Source organism: Scyliorhinus torazame, chromosome 8 (assembly GCF_047496885.1).
Source record: "Scyliorhinus torazame isolate Kashiwa2021f chromosome 8, sScyTor2.1, whole genome shotgun sequence".
Taxonomy (NCBI): domain Eukaryota; kingdom Metazoa; phylum Chordata; class Chondrichthyes; order Carcharhiniformes; family Scyliorhinidae; genus Scyliorhinus; species Scyliorhinus torazame.
In genome coordinates this window covers 143,116,449-143,133,871 of record NC_092714.1, presented here as the reverse complement: position 1 = coordinate 143,133,871, position 17,423 = coordinate 143,116,449, and the positions used below count along the sequence as shown (strand labels likewise).

The 17,423-nt window shown below is 49.8% G+C and overlaps 1 protein-coding gene across 2 annotated transcripts in view; it reads right to left on the bottom strand.

The window, feature by feature from the left end:
- cpb2 (carboxypeptidase B2 (plasma)) overlaps nucleotides 1-17,423 on the bottom strand; it is a 145,523-nt gene that overhangs the window by 34,555 nt on the left and 93,545 nt on the right. Inside the window, exons 5-8 of one of the 2 annotated variants that reach the window (XM_072514299.1) lie at nucleotides 16,128-16,229; nucleotides 15,855-15,959; nucleotides 11,682-11,786; nucleotides 8,026-8,116 (exon numbers count right to left, since the gene is read on the bottom strand). In XM_072514299.1, the coding sequence (XP_072370400.1) occupies nucleotides 8,026-8,116; nucleotides 11,682-11,786; nucleotides 15,855-15,959; nucleotides 16,128-16,229 (403 nt within the window). The remainder of the gene's footprint in view (nucleotides 1-8,025; nucleotides 8,117-11,681; nucleotides 11,787-15,854; nucleotides 15,960-16,127; nucleotides 16,230-17,423) is intronic. The other variant, XM_072514300.1, reaches the window with a different exon arrangement.

Sequence of the window (17,423 nt, the reverse complement as noted above, 5' to 3'; positions counted from 1 at the left end):
CCTGCACACTAGGGTTTCCCTTTGTTGGGGGCTGTCCAAAATGTCCGCAATCACCATTCTCACCTTGTGGTCAGGCCCCTTCGCTCCAGAATTTCCCTTTGTCCAGGAGGCACCCAACATAGCCGCCAACTCTGTGTACGCCACGTGGGTGTGCGCCTGCACTCCGGGGTTTCCCTTTGTTTAGGGACCCTCCAAAGTGGCTGCTTGTGGTGCCATCTTGTTTCCTCAGCCTGTTCCTCCTTGCCGAGGCCTATACGATACTCAGCTCATTTTCCACCTCTGTTCCTATTGTGTCCCTTCCCCCCCATCCACCCCCTCTCCCTGTGTTGCCCTTTCCCTGTCTCACCCTGTGTTTCTCCCTTCCCCGTCTCTGTGCCCAGCCCCCTGCCCAAACGCTTCCTCCCTGTAGGAGGTGCACCGCGGTCCCCCTTGCTTTCTGTCTTCCTGTGCTAGGTATTGCTGCTAATGTGGTGGTCCTCCTCCCTGGGCTGGTCTATCCCCTTTCTTATGTCCGCTGACTGCCCGTTCTCTCTGTTCAGACCCTCACCTGCTTTCCCCAGTCTCCACTCCTTTCTAAGACTCTTCCCTTTATAATCGGAACGAGAAAGCACAGTCCCGCGCAAACATGCTCACTGTCCAATGAGTCTTTTGCTCTTTCATAGTCTTTCTCTGTCCAACTCTCATCGCTGCCGTGCCTGTCCATTGTTCAGGCCATTGGTTATGACGAATCATTCGCTTCCTCTGGGGAGTTGAAGTGTCGAAGGGAAATTAATGAGTTGCCCACTGAAGCAATCTGGGAATGCTTGACTATATTGACTATAGTTTAACACTGCTTTTGAACGAAAATAAGTTGGTCAGTAAACAAAATACTGCTTAGTATTTTGGATTCGGCCTTTATATGATAGCAAGTTATTCTTCCGAAGGACAATAAAATGCGTACTCAAATTGTTTTTAAACCAAGGGCAAAACATTAATATTTCTTCTTGCGTTTGTTCCCAAGGTTTATCTCTTCAAAGTTGTTTATTTCACACAATAAATATAATGGTTTTTAACTGTATAACTCAGATTGCTGTGGAATGGCTATGCAGCCAGACCCCGGCCCTCTCTGCAAATATTTGTGTCAAATAAATTTCCTTTAACAAAACTCGAAGAATTTGTCTTTATTATAATTTCCACGACATGAAGTAATGCTTCTTTTTTTGGTGTGTGACTCAGCGCCTGGCCGGGAACAGCCCAATGTCTTGGTAAATTCTGATTCTATGTCCTTCCCAGGTGCTTGCTTTTGTTTGCCGTGCCCATCGCAGGATTCTTTCACTGTCCTGATATCGGTGGAGCTTTGCAATAATCGCCCTCGGCCTTGGATTTCGGTCTAAGCGACTTGTGCACTCTGTCGAGCTCTGGGGGTTTGGGGAAGCTGTCTCTCCCGACTAAGTTGCCCAGCATTTGGGCGACGTAGTCCGTCAGGTCTTGCCACGATCCTGATGTTTTCTCATTGGAACCTGTTCTCCTGATCCTCAGCTTTTCCCCATAGGTTGCCCTGGGTCGCCATCAACCTTTTTTACCTCCGCCGCCAGGGCGACGATTCTGTCGCTCTGGTCCGTCAAGGCCTTTTCCAGGTTGAGGATTGTCCTCTCCTGGATTGCCACTTTTTTCCCCCGCCCATCGGTTGCCTTCTGCATGGTGGCCATCGCCTCTGCTCCCGCCACCTTGACTGACGCCTGGATTTCTATTCTGATCGCCTCCTTCATGGCGATCAGTTCCTTCATCAGGAAGCTCTTCCATCTGTCTCCAGGTGGCGGTGGGAGAGTGGAGGCTGATGCTCGAGTCATTAGCCGGCCTCTCTCCTAGGTGGTCAGGGCCTTCACCTCATGGGTCCACTGTCCCGTCCGCCTGCTGGTTGTGGCTCTTTCCGCCACTTTTGCCATCTCTTCGGCCCCTCGAGCTCCCATTCGCTCGCATCTTTCATCGGTTACCCTCCTTTAGTTGTTGAGGGATTTGTTTCCTTTGAAATTTGGACAAAATTCAACTAAAAGTGTATTTTCTTGTCCTGGTTCAGAGGAGAGCCACCTGATGTGCATCCGCTCAGCACATCACTGTCATCGGAAGTCATAATATACAAATCTAAATTTATTTGATATGCTGTGACTGTGTCAGCCTTGGCTCAGTGGTAGAAATCTTGCCTCTGAGGCAGAAGGTCACGAGTTTAAACCTCACTTGAATCTGGGCTGACACTCCAGTGCAGTACTGAAGGAGCGCTGCACTCCATATCTGGGGACATGGGGGGGGATCATGGGACCATTACAGAAGATTTCAGAATCCAGACTCTGTGTCATGAATCCTCTGAGGGACTGTGAACCGCTTATCCTCCAGAAGCTGGTCCAAGGCCACAAAAATTGCATAGCTTATGTGGTGGGTATGAGGTGCCTATTCCCGCAATAAAGCAGGCCAGGTCAGGAATGCAGGGATTTGATTTGCTATCCCGTGGCAGTGAGAATTGCCGGAAATGGGGGCTGGAAGCCCAGAATCAGGTCCCACCGGGCACTGTTAAAGGCCGCTCTTGTTCCATGAAAATCAGGCCCTGTGTCTCATTTTTCCCTTTCTTTCCCTCCCCCTTCCTGTTCCCTGGACCTTTGCTGCACCAAATTAAATCCATTTGTTCTTTGGAGAAATAGACTCCCTAAGATGTGGGATTCAGGTCGTCATTATTCATTGAGGTACCCTCAATAATGATGCTTAGAGATTAAACTGTAAAGAAGGCTAATAACTATGCTACAGATTTGGACGAGAGCTGACTGCTATACAGGCCATGAGGCAGGCCTTTATGTATGGCTCCCAGATGGGCGGAGCCAGAGGCGGAGTCCCCAGGGTTCCAAGCCTGGTCTTAAAGGGGACATCATCTTACAGGATGATAAGGCAGTAACAGTTCATCACATTCACCCCCTGTTTAAAAAGGAGTCCGGCGGGGGTGAAGTGCCAACATAGGTCCATCCGTCTCGGCGGCCGGATCGTCCTCCTCGATCTCCTCAGCTCAGGCGGTGGTGCGGCGGGCACGGACGTCCCGGTTGAGGGCACATCCGGGAGCACAGCGGTCGGAGCTTCGGTCCGGGTCGGGGCAGAGGAACTAGGCAGGGCCGGGGGTAGTGGAGCCGGGGCAGAGGAACTAGGCAGGGCCGGGGGTAGCGGAGCCGGCGCCGGCGGGGTGTGTAAAGGGGGGGCGCAAGGGGGGGTGCACGGTAGGAGCTCACCAACGGGTGGTAGGGCCGGAAGGGGGTGTGTTGTAGGGGGCGACGGGTCCTGCAGGGGAGCGGCGCGGGAAGGGGCATCTGTGGTGGAGGATCCAGCGGGCGCCAGATCCCAGAGGGAAACCGTATCTTGCCTGCCGTCGGAGTACTCCACGTAGGCGTAACTGGGATTGGCGTGGAGCAGTCGGACCTTTTCAACTAGGGGGTCCGTTTTATGGCTCCTCGCGTGCCTCCGGAGGAAAACAGGTCCCGGAGCCGTCAGCCAAGGTGGAAGCGAGACCCCGGAGGTAGACCTCCTGGGGAAGCGAAACAATCGCTCATGAGGGGTCTCATTTGTGGCCGTGCAGAGGAGTGACCTAATGGAGTATAGGGCATCGGGTAGGACCTCCTGCCAGCGGGTGGTTGGGAGATTTCTCGACCGCAGGGCCAGAAGGACAGCCTTCCACACGGTCGCGTTCTCCCTCTCCACCTGCCCGTTTCCCCGTGGGTTATAGCTGGTCGTTCTGCTCGAGGCGATGCCTTTGCTGAGCAGATACTGACGCAGTTCATCGCTCATGAACGATGTACCCCGGTCACTGTGGATATAAGCAGGGAAACCGAACAGGGTGAAGATGCTGTGCAGTGCCTTAATCACCGTGGCTGAGGTCATGTCGGTGCAGGGAATGGCGAATGGGAAACGGGAGATTCACCCCCTCATCGATCACGGTGAGGAAATAGGCATAACGGTTGGTGGACGGGAGGGGCCCCTTGAAGTCCACGCTCAGTCGCTCAAAGGGGCCCGAGGCCTTCACGAGCCGAACCTTGTCTGGCCGATAGAAGTGCGGTTTGCACTCCGCACAGACCTGGCAGGCCCTGACCATGGCCTTGACCTCCTTGGTTGAGTAAGGTAGGTTGCGGTACTTGATGAAATGGACGAGCCGGGTAACCCCCGGGTGGCAGAGGTCATTGTGGATGGCTTGCAGGCGGTCCTCCTGCGCGTTGGCGCATGTGCCGCGGGACAGGGCATCTGGGGGCTCGTTGAGCTCCCCTGGACGATACTTGATATCGTACGAGTAGGCTGAGAGTTCGATCCTCCACCTCAAAATTTTATCGTTCTTTATTTTGCCCCGTTGCGTGTTATCGAACATATAGGCGACCGACCGTTGGTCGGTGACGAGGGTAAACCTCCTACCGGCGAGGTAGTGTCTCCAGCGCCGCACAGCCTCCACAATGGCTTGTGCCTCCTTTTCGACTGCAGGGTGTCGAATCTTGGAGGCAGTGAGGGTTCGGGAGAAGAACGCTACTGGTCTGCCTCCTTGATTGAGGGTAGCAGCAAGGGCGATGTCTGATGCATCGCTCTCTACCTGGAAAGGGATGGTTTCGTCCACCGCGTACATGGCGGCCTTGATGATGTCAGCCTTGATGCGGTTGAAGGCCAATTGGGCCTCAGCCGAGAGGGGAAAAGTGGTGGTCTTTAGGAGTGGGCGGGCTTTGTCCGCATACTTGGGGACCCACTGGGCGTAATAGGAGAAAAGCCCCAAGCACCGTTTGAGGGCCTTGAGGCTGCGGGGGAGAGGGAGTTCCTTAAGGGGGCGCATGCGGTCGGGGTCGGGACCTAGGACCCCGTCTTCCACGACATAGCCGAGGATGGCCAGCCGGGTGGTGTGGAAAACGCATTTGCCCTCATTATAGGTCAGGTTAAGGGCTCGGGCGGTCTGGAGGAACTTTTTGAGGTTAGCGTCATGGTCCTGCTGATCATGGCCGCAGATGGTGACATTGTCCAAGTACGGGTATGTAGCCCGCAAACCGTACTGGTCCACCATTTGGTCCATCGCCCTTTGAAAGACGGAGACCCCATTTGTGACACCAAAGGGGACCCTGAGGAAGTGGAAGAGCCGGCCGGCTGCTTCTAAGGCAGTATAGGGGCGGTCTTTTGGTCGGATGGGGAGCTGGTGGTAGGCAGATTTGAGGTTGACCGTGGAAAAGACTCGGTATTGGGCGATCCGATTTACCATTTCCGCGATGCGAGGAAGGGGGTACGCATCAAGCTGCGTGAATCGGTTTATGGTCTGGCTATAATCCACGACCATCCGTTTCTTCTCCCCGGACCGGACTACCACCACTTGCGCTCTCCAAGGGCTGTTGCTAGCCTCGATGACCCCCTCTCCCAGTAAACGCTGGACCTCTGACTTGATAAAAGCCATATCTTGGGCACTGTAGCGCCGGCTCCTGGTGGTGACGGGCTTACAGTCAGGAGTGAGGTTAGCGAATAGCGAGGGGGGTGCGACTTTCAGTGTCGCAAGGCAGCACACCGTAAGGGGGGGCAAGGGTCCGCCGAACTTCAGTGTCAGGCTTCGGTGGCTGCACTGGAAATCCAGTCCGGGCAGCAGGGGGGGCACAGAGGTGAGGGAGGATATAAAATTTGAAACGGGTGTATTTGGCACCCTGGATCGAGAGATCCGCAATACAGTACCCCGTGATTTGTACCGAGTGGGACCCAGATGCGAGGGCTATGGTTTGGGATGTGGGATGGGTGCGTAGGGAGCAGCGCCTTACCGTTTCAGGGTGGATAAAGCTCTCCGTGCTCCCGGAGTCGAAGAGGCATGCAGTGTCGTGCCCGTTGACCTGGACCTGCATCATGGAGTCCTGCAGGTGTTTTGGCCGAGTTTGATCGAGGGTGACCGCACCCAGTCGCGGGTAGTCGGAGTCGTAAAATGGCCGCTGCCGTTGGTCGCACGTGTCGGGTCGAGAAGATGGCTGCTCCCATGATTCGCACGAGGCTGATGACGCATCAGAAGAGGACGTGTCGGGTCGGTGCGCAGCAGCATTGCGAGGCCTTTGTTCTTTGTTTTTCTGGCCCCTGGGTCTGGCCAGGCAGACCCTCGCAAAGTGCCCTTTCTTCCCGCAGTCGCTGCAGATCGCGGAGCGGGCTGGGCAGCGTGGGCGTGGGTGCTGGCCCTGCCCGCAGAAGTAGCAAGGTGTGCCCCCATGGTGAGCGGGTCGCCGCGTGGCGCAGGCCTGTAATACGGGCGAGTCTGAGGAAGTCCGGGGGGGGCTGGCAGAGTCCGCGGGGTAGGTACCCAAGTTGTGTCGGGCCACCTCCAGCGAGGAGGCGAGCGTTAGCGTCTCCTGGAGGTCTTTTGCCCCGTTTTCGAGCAGTCGCTGCCGGATGTAGGTCGAGCGGATGCCGGACACGAAAGAATCTCTGATGTGCAGGTTCATATGGACTTCCCCTGTCACATCCTGATGGTCACAGTCCCTGGCCAGCGCGGTGAGTTTCTCAACAAACTCGTCGAGCGATTCCCCCGAGCGCTGCCGGCAGGTAGAGAGCAGATGCCGGGCGTGCACCTCATTGACGGGTTTGACAAACCGCTTGCGGAGCAACTCAATCGCTTCCTCATAACTCGTCGCCTTTTCGAGCGTGGCGGAGATTCTGTGACTCACCCGGGAGTGGAGTAGACGCAGCTTGCGTGGCCCCAGGATGGGAGTCTCTGCGGAGTCCAGGTAGGCCTCGAAGCACCGCAGCCAGTATTTAAAAATTTCCTTTGCCTCCGGCGTTCGTGCTTCCAGATTGAGCTTCTCTGGTTTTAGGCCTGCGTCCATCCTGAATCTAGTTTAGCCTAATAAATTGAGGTACCCTCAATAATGATGCTTAGAGATTAAACTGTAAAGAAGGCTAATAACTATGCTACAGATTTGGACGAGAGCTGACTGCTATACAGACCATGAGGCAGGCCTTTATGTATGGCTCCCAGATGGGCGGAGCCAGAGGCGGAGTCCCCAGGGTTCCAAGTCTGGTCTAAAAGGGGACATCACCTTACATGATGATAAGGCAGTAACAGTTCATCACATTCATATTCATGCCCACATGCTCCTTCTCAAAAGTTTTTAGTCCAAAATTTGCCATATCAAATCCTTTTCGACAAGCCTCCAACAGTAAGTTCACAAAGCCTAGTCACTCATGGGCCAACGAGGTTCCCTGTTGTTTGCACCCTTCACTGCCTGGGAACCCGCTCCGTTTTCAGTCACTGTCAGTGGAACCGAAAGATCCCACCGGCAGGAACAGTCGGAAAATCCCGCCCTCTGAGACTTTTGGCTTTGTGCTGAGAGTCTCAGACAAAACATGGCTTTATTTAGACTTGACTCAAGCTGTTCCTCCCCATGATCATCATTCCTGACATCAACATAAACATCAGTCACTTGTTAATTTATAGCTTCCAAGTAAGTATCATCTTCTGCATCGAATGTAAGACTTGTGTTCCAACAGTCTCCTCTCCTTTATATAAGGAAGCCAATCCCCAGTCAAGTTATGTTTCGCCCAAAATTTGCTTTCAGCACTCTGAAGCCTCCTTTTGGTGATGTTCTGCCACTGGTAAATTGATTGTTTCCGAGATGGAGAGCTGCCTCTTCAAATTCTCGTTAATGGTAAAAATCAACCTCCCGTTCAGTTAATTTGGACTTCCTGAATATCTTTGACTAGATTAACATCTCTTTCTGTATTGCATTTCATTCATCAATCCTGTTGCTGTTTGGGAAGAAAGGCTTCATTAATTACTGGTAATAACTTACCATGTGGAGAATTGCCTCCTGACAGCTTGCTGTGGTAAATGCAGATATTAGTCTCACTTACCACTGAAAGTGCCAGAATTTTACGACATCTGAAACAGGCTTCATGGAGTTATGAAGACTAGTCACAGTATTGTTACTTTATTTCTTATCAAAGTGGAGACATTTGCCCCAAAATGAATATGAGAACTGACACTATGGATTAAGCTTTGTGCTTTGATATGTTTAAACCACTCACCACACCAGCTTGCATCCCAGTTGCGGTTTAGGTCAGTCCCTCTGCATTGACCCCGATGATGTTTGGAAAGGTTCTTCCTCCAGAAGCGGTCCTGAAATATTCAATTCACAACATTTTGGTTTGTTTTTGAATGTTATTAATCTTGCAAAACCAGACTCTTTTAAAAGCATGAATACTGCAGTCAAACACACTCTAACCCAGGCTTTTACCTTTAACTTGCCAAATGTTTATAATCCAATATATAAAAAATACTGCCTTCGTCACAGAGAGTGGTAGAGGCAGGTTCAATCGAGGTATTCGAAAGGGAGTTAGATTGTTAGCTGAAAAGGAAGAATGTGCAGGGTTAAGGGGAGAAGATGTGAGAATGGCACTCATCAAATTGCTCATTTGGAGAGCTGGTGCAGGCATGATGGCCCGAATGGCCTCCTTCTGCACTGTACCAATCCTGTGAAATGCAACCTTGCTGGTGTCGCCCATGTCGCAGGGCAAAACTTGAAAATGGTACGCTCCACCCTTCATTTTAGACCTCAGGCAGTGCACTGGAAGTCTCCAGATGCGGTATTTTTGGTAGTTTTTAAAAGAATGACATTTAGAATTTGTGGGCCAGAATTGTATGTTGCTTGAGCACGCACCTGACCTGGTTAAGCACATGAAATCGCACAAAAAGACAATGGGTGCAGATCTTGATGCCATCGCGCACTCGCGCACTATTTTGGTTGGTGGGCATACAGTGCAGAAGGAGGCCATTCGGCCCATCGCGTTTGCATCGACCCTCTGGAACAGCACCCTATGTAGGCCCACTCCCCCACCCTATCCCTGTAATCCCACCTAACCTGCACATCTAACCTAGACACTAAGGAGTAATTTATCATGGCCAATCCACCTCACCTGCACATTTCTGAACTGTGGGAGGAAACCGGAGCACCCGGAGGAAGCCCACACAGGCATGAGGAGAACGCTCAAACTCCACACAGATAAACATCCAAGGCTGGAATTGAACCTGGCTGTGAGGCAGCTGTGCTAACCACTGTGCCGATCGCCAATCAAGTAGGCAATTTAGCCCATTGAGGCGTCAATTGAAGGTAATTTTACATTGGCCCGTCTGCTTTTCCAGTTGATGGGTGAGCAAATTCAGCAGGCGGCCTTTATGTTTTCACTGCAACCTCGATCAAGGGCGGATGAACTGTCAGGGCTGAATTAATGTGTCTGGGGACTGAGGTTTGTGTCTGAATGTGCTGCCCAGATTCTCTTTGCAGCACTTCTCCACTACAATTTATGTTTTACGGCAGCTCCCCGAGACATCGCCGCATCGACTGTCCCCCTGTGAACACATTAGAAGCACCAGGCCGCAACCTCCTTTTTCTCTACACCTGGCCTCTTCCCGTCCTCTCCGGCAGCTCTGAGCCTTTCCCAACGCATATTTTACACTGGCTACCTGTTAATCAGCCAGTCAGAGTGAAATCACATTCCGAGGCCGCTCGCAGCGAGAAGCATGTTCCACGCCCTCTTCCAGACTCGCCGAGAGTGCACGCTCAATGGGCAAAAAACCTCAGGCTGTGGAGTATTTGAGGCATTTTTAAAATATGCTTAGTTTAATAAGGACACGGGTCTCTTTGTGGTCGGTGCCTTACTGGTCGATCTTTTATACTCAAGTAAATGGCGTTCCCCTGCCCCTCAGCGAGAACCACGGGGGAAGATAATCATTCCCACCCTGTAAGTCCCGTACGGGGTAATTACGCAAGATATTGTTTTGATTTTTAAAATATTTCTGTGGCTCAGTGGTAATCATCTTGTCTCTGAGTCAGAAGGTAATCAGTTCAAATCCTGCTCCAGATACTTGAGCACAAAACCTAAGCTGACAATCAATGGAGTGCTAAGGGAGAGGGCTCCACTGTTGGTCAGAGAAACATGTAAAAGGAAGTTCACTAAAATTGAATTTTTTGCTTGATTTACTGGCATTTGAGGGAGTTGGGATAGGGAGAAAAGGGAGGAAATTCTGCAAGTTTGCATTTTCACAATGGGGAATATAGCTGAGGTGGGTAAATGGAGTTGAGGGGTAGATCAACTCCAGTACAAATCAACTGCATTACAACTTTATTTCCTGTATTACAACAGTAACACTTTAGTTGTGAAGCACTTTGGGATATCCTGAGGTTGTGAAAGACGTTGAGCCTGTGGTAGCCGTCAGCGTAAACGGCAACATGGGCCCAAATCCAGCGAGAGTCGGAAATGGTGAGACCTCATTTTCTGATTTTCCACGGCCCTCGCCCATGCCTGTATGGTGGTGTGGAAGGGGCATCCTGATTCCTGTGTGGTGGGGCGGAGTGCCCCAATAATGTGTGGTGGGGCGAACACCCTGATGCCTTTAAAGACGATGCACCAATCTCTGTGGAGCCGGCCTTGTCTGTTCTATCAGGCCCCGCCCCACCAGAGCTCACCACAGAGTGCCAGAGAATCTGGTGAGAAAGGTCAGCTGTGCAGCTGGAGAGCTAGACGGTGGTTTTAACACTGAAACTGACACTGTCACAAATTATGGGAAGTTCCATCCACTCGATAACCTTTTCAATCAGCCAGGGTCTAATTAAAATAAAAGCAAAATACTGCAGATGCTGGAGAAATGTAAACGGAAAGTGCTGGAAAAGCTCAGCAGGTCTGTCAGCAGCTGCAGAGAGAAGCAAATTAACGTTTTGAGTCTGATATGACTTCTTCGGTACTGAAGAGCAGTGGAAATGTGATGATCTAACTGAATGCTGGAGCAGCTGAAAGTGGCAGAGAGGCCTGTTCATGTTACTGTTCCGAATGATTGCTGAAATGTTTTTCCACCCTTTTTTAAACTGTTAAATTAGCAGATTGTTTTCTCCACATCAGCACCACCACTGTTGTACTGTGAATGACTGAAACAATGCAGTCAGTGGGCAAAGGCAAGGCAGTGCCTTGCTAAGGTGGGACCCACTTCAATTCCTGTTAGTTCCATCTTGAATCATCATCATAGAATCCCTACAGTGCAGGAGGAGGCCATTCGATCCATCAAGTCTGCACCAACCCTCTGAAAAAGCACCCTACCTAGGCCCAGTCACCTACCCTATCCCTGTAACCCCAAATAGGGGCAATTTACCATGACCAATCCACCTACACATCTTTGGACTGGGAGAAAACCGGAGCACCTGGAGAAAACCCACACAGACACTGCGAGAACATGCAAACACCACACTGACAGTTACCTGAGGTCGGTTTCAAAGGTCTCTGGCGCTGTGAGGCAGCAGTGCTAACCACTGTGCCACCATGAAACAACATGTGAACTTCATTCATCATTTTTTTCAAGAGTTATTTATTCTAATAAGTATTCCTGGAACACCTTTAACAATCCGGCAATCTATGACCTTTGATTTGAACCTATTTAAACTCCTTGCTGATTTCTCCACTCTCTTTTTGACGTGGAATTTCATCTAATCTCTCCATTATTTCTCTCTAACTCCCTTTTCCACTCCCCTTTCACTGGTAGATCTATTTTATCAGAAATGTAAATAGGATTTGGATTATACAGTTAAGCGAAAAACTTATATTTAATCAATTTTTTCCTCTCTGTAGAATTGCTCCAAATGCAGTTATCTTGTTAAGTGTAATGTTAACATGAACCAAATAAATAAAAACCTTACTGTTGTCCATGTGTATTCATAACCATCAACGTTCCAGATGGGAAGGATGTATATTTCAAAAGATTTCAGAATGTCAGTGATCATCGTATCCTGTGAATCTATGAGCTAAAAATCAATAGATTCAAGATGTTTATTTTTGTGACACATCAACGAGCCATTAACTACATGAAACTAAAGTCAGGAGTAAGTGACTGGAATTTCCACACTTTTATAAAATGCATAAAAATGTAGTCTGACAATTATTGTGACAGAATTGTGTACAATATTATATAGGCAGATGTGAACAGGAGAAGACCATTCAGCTCCTTACACCTGTCCTGCCATATTTACTAACTTTAGAATTGTGTTAATTCCATATCAACACCCTTAATTTCCAAGAAATTATTTACTTTGTGGGGAGGCAATGATGTGGGGAAGGTGATGGCCATGGTGGTATTGTCACTGAACTAGTAATCCAATCCGCAGGTAATGTTCTGGGGGCCCAGCTAGTTCAATAAAAATCTGAAATTAAAAATCTACTGATGACACAAACCAATGTCGTGAGCTGGTTCACTAATGTCCTTTCGGGAAGGAAATCTGCCATCCTTACCTGGTCTGGCCTACATATGACTCTTAAATGCCCTCTGAAGTGGCCGTGCAAGCAAGTCAGAAGCAATTAAGGATGGCCAATAAATGCCGGCCCACGAATAGTTAAAAATGTTCTGAATATCTCGATGAATTTGCACCGATAATCTTCTGAGACCTTTGTTTGAATTTCATGAGGCAGGAATGGGAACATCTAAACCTGTGCTAATGATATGTTTACTTGCAACCAGTGTGAAGCCTTTCAAACAACCAGCACAGACACAAGGGATCGAATGGCCTCTTCCTATCCTGTAGGATCTTATGAATCTATGGGTCTCCTACCCATCCTGTCAGTCAGTGTCTGAGAGGTTCGTACCTTGCAAAGTGGGAGCAACATAATATAGGTTTACAAAATAAATTATAAACTGATGATCAAAGTCTTAATATCTCGTAACAGGCTGCTGGCTGCCCAAACCTTACCAGTGTTCAGTTTCTCACCTTACAATTGCTGAGCATTTAAGTGTATTGATTATAAAATGTGGACCCTGTATTACAGACAGCACCACCCAGCAGCAACAATTCTCCCTCCACGATGGGCTGCCCCTTCAGTCAAATGATGGGAAGCTATGATTTCAACAAATTTGTATTTTTGTTTATTCATGGGTTGTGGGTGTTGCTGGCTTGGCCAGTATTTATTGCCCATCCCTAAATACTCTTGAGGAGGTGTCCTTTTCGAAAGGTTGCAGTCTATGTGGTGTGGGTACACCCACAGTCCTGTCAGGGAGGGAATTCCAGGACCTTGAGTTATTTATACTTGCATCAGAAGTGTTGTAGACGGAAGCAAAGACTCCACGAGAGGCCAGGCTGACAGGATACAACTCACTGTATTCCATACTAGTCACAATAATCACTCCTCTCCTCTCCACTCCCCGCACGGTCTACTTCTCCAAACTGTTTCCAGGTCAGGGTCTTTATTTAGTGGGAAGCTCCGCCCCCTAGTCACCTGAATAGCTCATTCTCAGGTGTGTAGGAGGGGAAGCGGATGTTATACAGCTCTGTCCCTGGAGGGGGTTGTAACATCCCTTCCCCGAAGTCCAGAGAAATGTACATTTCCTGAGGCGGAGGGTCCCGTGACCGCTTGGGTTGCGAGCGGAGTTCCAGGGGCGATAGAGCCGGTCCTGGAGATGTGTAGCGTACCGGAACCGCTGCTGCGGTGAAGAACGTTGCAGCTAGCCTGGCCCAGCCGGTAAGGCTGCTGGTACAAGTGGTGCCGACATGCCATCGCCGGGAGGTCCAACATCCATATCAGAATCCGACTCGCTGTCTACGCTGTCAGTCGTCGGGTCCACAGCGTCACAGGTCCCCTGGTGTATCGACGGTCAACAGGAGGCAGAACGGGAGGGTGGGATCCAGGTTCCCCACTGGTTTCGGGGCTTCTCCTAGACCATACGGGGGATGGTGTCCGGGTCCTGCATGGGGCCTCCAGGCCATGTGCCGGTGTTTCCTGGTCGCATCATTGTAAGTGGTCCAGGTGGCGCTGAGTCTCTGTCCCCTGTACCTGGACCATGTAGAAGACTGGACCTGTCACGTGGAGGACCGTCCCAGGGATCCATGTTGCTCTGGTCCCAAAGTTCCACACATAAACCCTTTCACCTAACGTGAAGTTGCACACCTGTGAGTGGCAGTGGGAGTCCGTCTCTGAGCGGTCTTGTCACTGATGGACCCGTGGCCCGACGCGGGGAGGACAAGGCTGAGACGTGTTCAGAGTCGGCGCCCCATAAGTAACTACTGGCGCGATGCCGATTGTGGCGTGAGGCGTCGTACAATAACTGAAAAGAAACCTCGCCAACTGTGTTTCCCATTACCCCAGGGTCATCTTTATCATGACGTTCTTGAACGTTTATACCGCTTGTTCGACTAGCCCATTGGAGGCTGGGTCGTCCGTACGTGCCTGATGCCATTTGCAGCTATGGAGAAAACGAACTCCTGGCTCGTGAACGCCGCTCCATTGTCAGACACCAGGACCTCGGGCAGTCCGTGCGTGCTAAAAATAGCCCTCAGTCTCTCCGTTGTTGATTGAGCGGTTGCTGTGGGAACCCGGTGTACTTCCAGCCACTTTCAGTGGGTGTCCACCGCTATAAGGAATGTGGCCCACTGGGGACCAAGGCTTCCTGGGGCACTCTGAAGGTGCATCGGAGCCACCGGTGGGGCATTCTGGTGTTCCTGGCATGGGATGCAATTTTGGGTCAACCGCTTGATCTCGGCATCCAGTCCGCGCCACCAAACATAACTGCGTGACACCATTTTCATCTTGGCCACCCCAGGGTGCCCGTTATGGAGATCTTTCAGCAGGAGCATTCGTCCCCATTCGGGTATGACCACTCACGTCCCCCACAGGAAGATACCGTGGCGATTGTAACCCATCCGCCTGTCCGGGCAGGTCAAGTTCCTGATTAGTGCATACGTCGGTCCGCCAACAGCGGTCAGCCCGGTGACGGTCTGTCGCTTGTCACTGCCATGGCGTTCGTGCGGAAAAAAAGTTGAAGTATTTTGACGTACTGGGCCCAAGTTTACTTATGTATGCCAAGCCTGCCGGTTGGAGAGTGGCCTCCCAAAGTGGTTGATAAACGATCCCAGTTCGCAGCACTGGCTTCTTATGGCAGCTCCACTTCATCCTCGTCGCCAGTGATGTAGACAGAGGAAAAGACTCCATGAGAAGCCAAGCTGACAGGGTACAACTCACTTTATTCTACACGAGTCACAATAATCACTCATCTCCACTCTACGCTACTCCACTCCCCACAGGGTCTCCTTCCCCAAATTGCTTCCGGGTCAGGATTTACATTCTGTGGGGAGCTCCTCCAATTAGGAGGGAGCTCCACCTCCTAGTCACCTGTGTAGCTCATTCTCAGGTGTTTAGGAGGGAAGCAGATATTATACAACTCTGTCCCTGTAGCGAGTCGTAACAGCACGACTCTCTGGCTGCATAGTATTCCTCAGGAATCTTGGTGTAATCCTCAGGAATCTTGGTGTATTCCTCAGGAGTCTGACCAACCGTACCACCAGACTTCACCTCAACTAGTGGCAGTCATCATATTGCTGGCTCCATTCTCCGCTCTGTAAATTGTAATGCTTCCTTAACTCTCGTGGCATATATTCCTGAAGCCATCATCACTTCCTGCCACCAACTGCCCTGTGTTCCCACGCTTCTGCCACTGGCCGCAATACTTGCAAGATACCACCTTCCTGTATCAATTGGATAAGCTCTCCATTCTCTGATTGGTTGATTCTTTATTGGCGGTCAAACTGCTTTGTTTTTAACCCAGCTTCATTATTTTTAGTAATATAAAGAAAAGCGTTCAAAGATTTTTTTTTTAATAACTCAATTTTTAATGGCTTTTAGACAGGGTTTCTCACAGGCAGTGTTCTGGAGGTTACTTTCTTAACTCCCAGAGGTGCCAGGACAATCTTGGAGTCTCGGTAACTGTAGTATGTTGCTCTCTCTATACTGGGAGGTGGAGTCGTTGGGGGGGGGGGGGTGGGGGGGGGGGGTGCATAGGGGATCACAGCAGCATGTTTAGAAATAATCTGTCTTTTTGTCACACTCACGTATTGAACGAACCACTGACAGAAGGCCGGTGCTATCCATTCTCTGGCATGGATACCACAGTCAATCCACACCGCGCCTTTAGGTGAGGCAGTACCGTTGAAAAGCTGGGGAAAGAAGAGCGACAACAGGACAAGGGTATGCACCAATAATGTCAGCTTGTCTCAGTTGATAGCATTCTTGTCTCTTGGGTTGAAAGGGTTGTGCATTTAAACCCCACTCTTTGAAGAGGAAAAAAAAGACAAAGACAAAACAGAAATAGAAAACAGCTTTACCTTCAAGACATAAATTAGACGCTTCTCAGATGATGGTCCAATAAGTATTTTTTGAATGAAGGATGGATACGCATTTGTAATTTCTGACATCCATAAATAAATCTGTTAATAACATCAAGCCATTAAGACAACAATTAATATAATTTGCATCATATAGGCCCCAAGTAATTAATTTCATGAAATGTTATACATTAAAAGGCTCAGTTTGGGAGTGGAAGGGAATCAGCTATTTCTTATATTTATGATATTTGTCTTTATATGCTTCAGTAATGTTAAATTTTCCAATGGCATGTTAACCACTATTATTTTTGAACATAACTACCATTGAAGTGCAGGTTACAAATCAATTAAACCACCTAACATGGTACCAATAATGCCAGCTTGTCTCAGTTGATAGCATTCTTGTCTCTGGAGTTGAAAGGTTTGTGTATTTAAACCCACTTCATGACTTTGTCATCAAATGTAACTTACAGATCAAACTGTGCATTGCTGTCGGCACCACAATGCAGTGAGCCAATAAGCACTGGATGGAAGTGCAGAGAAGAGCCATGTGGCTGACCCCTAGTGTTAGGGTGACAGTTGATGAGGAAAGACTGCAGAGACTTGGGCCTTTCAGCCTTAAAATAAGTTTTCTTACAGAAATATGCCAAGATGGCGAGGATTGTGGAAAAGCTGAATCTAGATCAGACAAGAAGAGGGCACAGGTGGAAACTGGTAAAAGGTAAATTTTAAGATCTCAGGATATTTTCCTTTACACAAAGAACAATTAACACATGGAAAGGGCTCCCCAATAAAGCAACGGAGGTGAAAATTTTATTTAGAACACGGGGAGTCCACACCCAGTAAAAATAAGAACAACGTTTTATTTACAAATTACATATATACACTTCCCAGTAGTTCCCTACCGGGTTCCTTCTGATCGGTGTCTTACTGACCAACTTTATATACACTGGGTAATTGAGATACCCCACTCCCCTAGCAGGGGGAGCTCATACTCTGCAAGGAGCATGGGGATGACAAGCATTCCCACCCCATAGGTCCCGTGCGGGATATTACATTCCCCCCCCCCCCCACAAAGTCCAATGAGCCCTTCGACAAGCGGTGAGAAGGAGGAGCAGGTGGAGGACGTCGGAGTCTCTTGTGCCTCTGGTAGTCCTCATGGACCTGATATGCCTGATCAGTCGGCGTTTACTGCGCTGATGAATGCTGTCTGCGGCGTGGCGGACGATCTCGGAATTGGAAGACACTATGTCGGGCATGTTGGCGTTGCAAGAGACTGGAGGTATCACAGCAGGC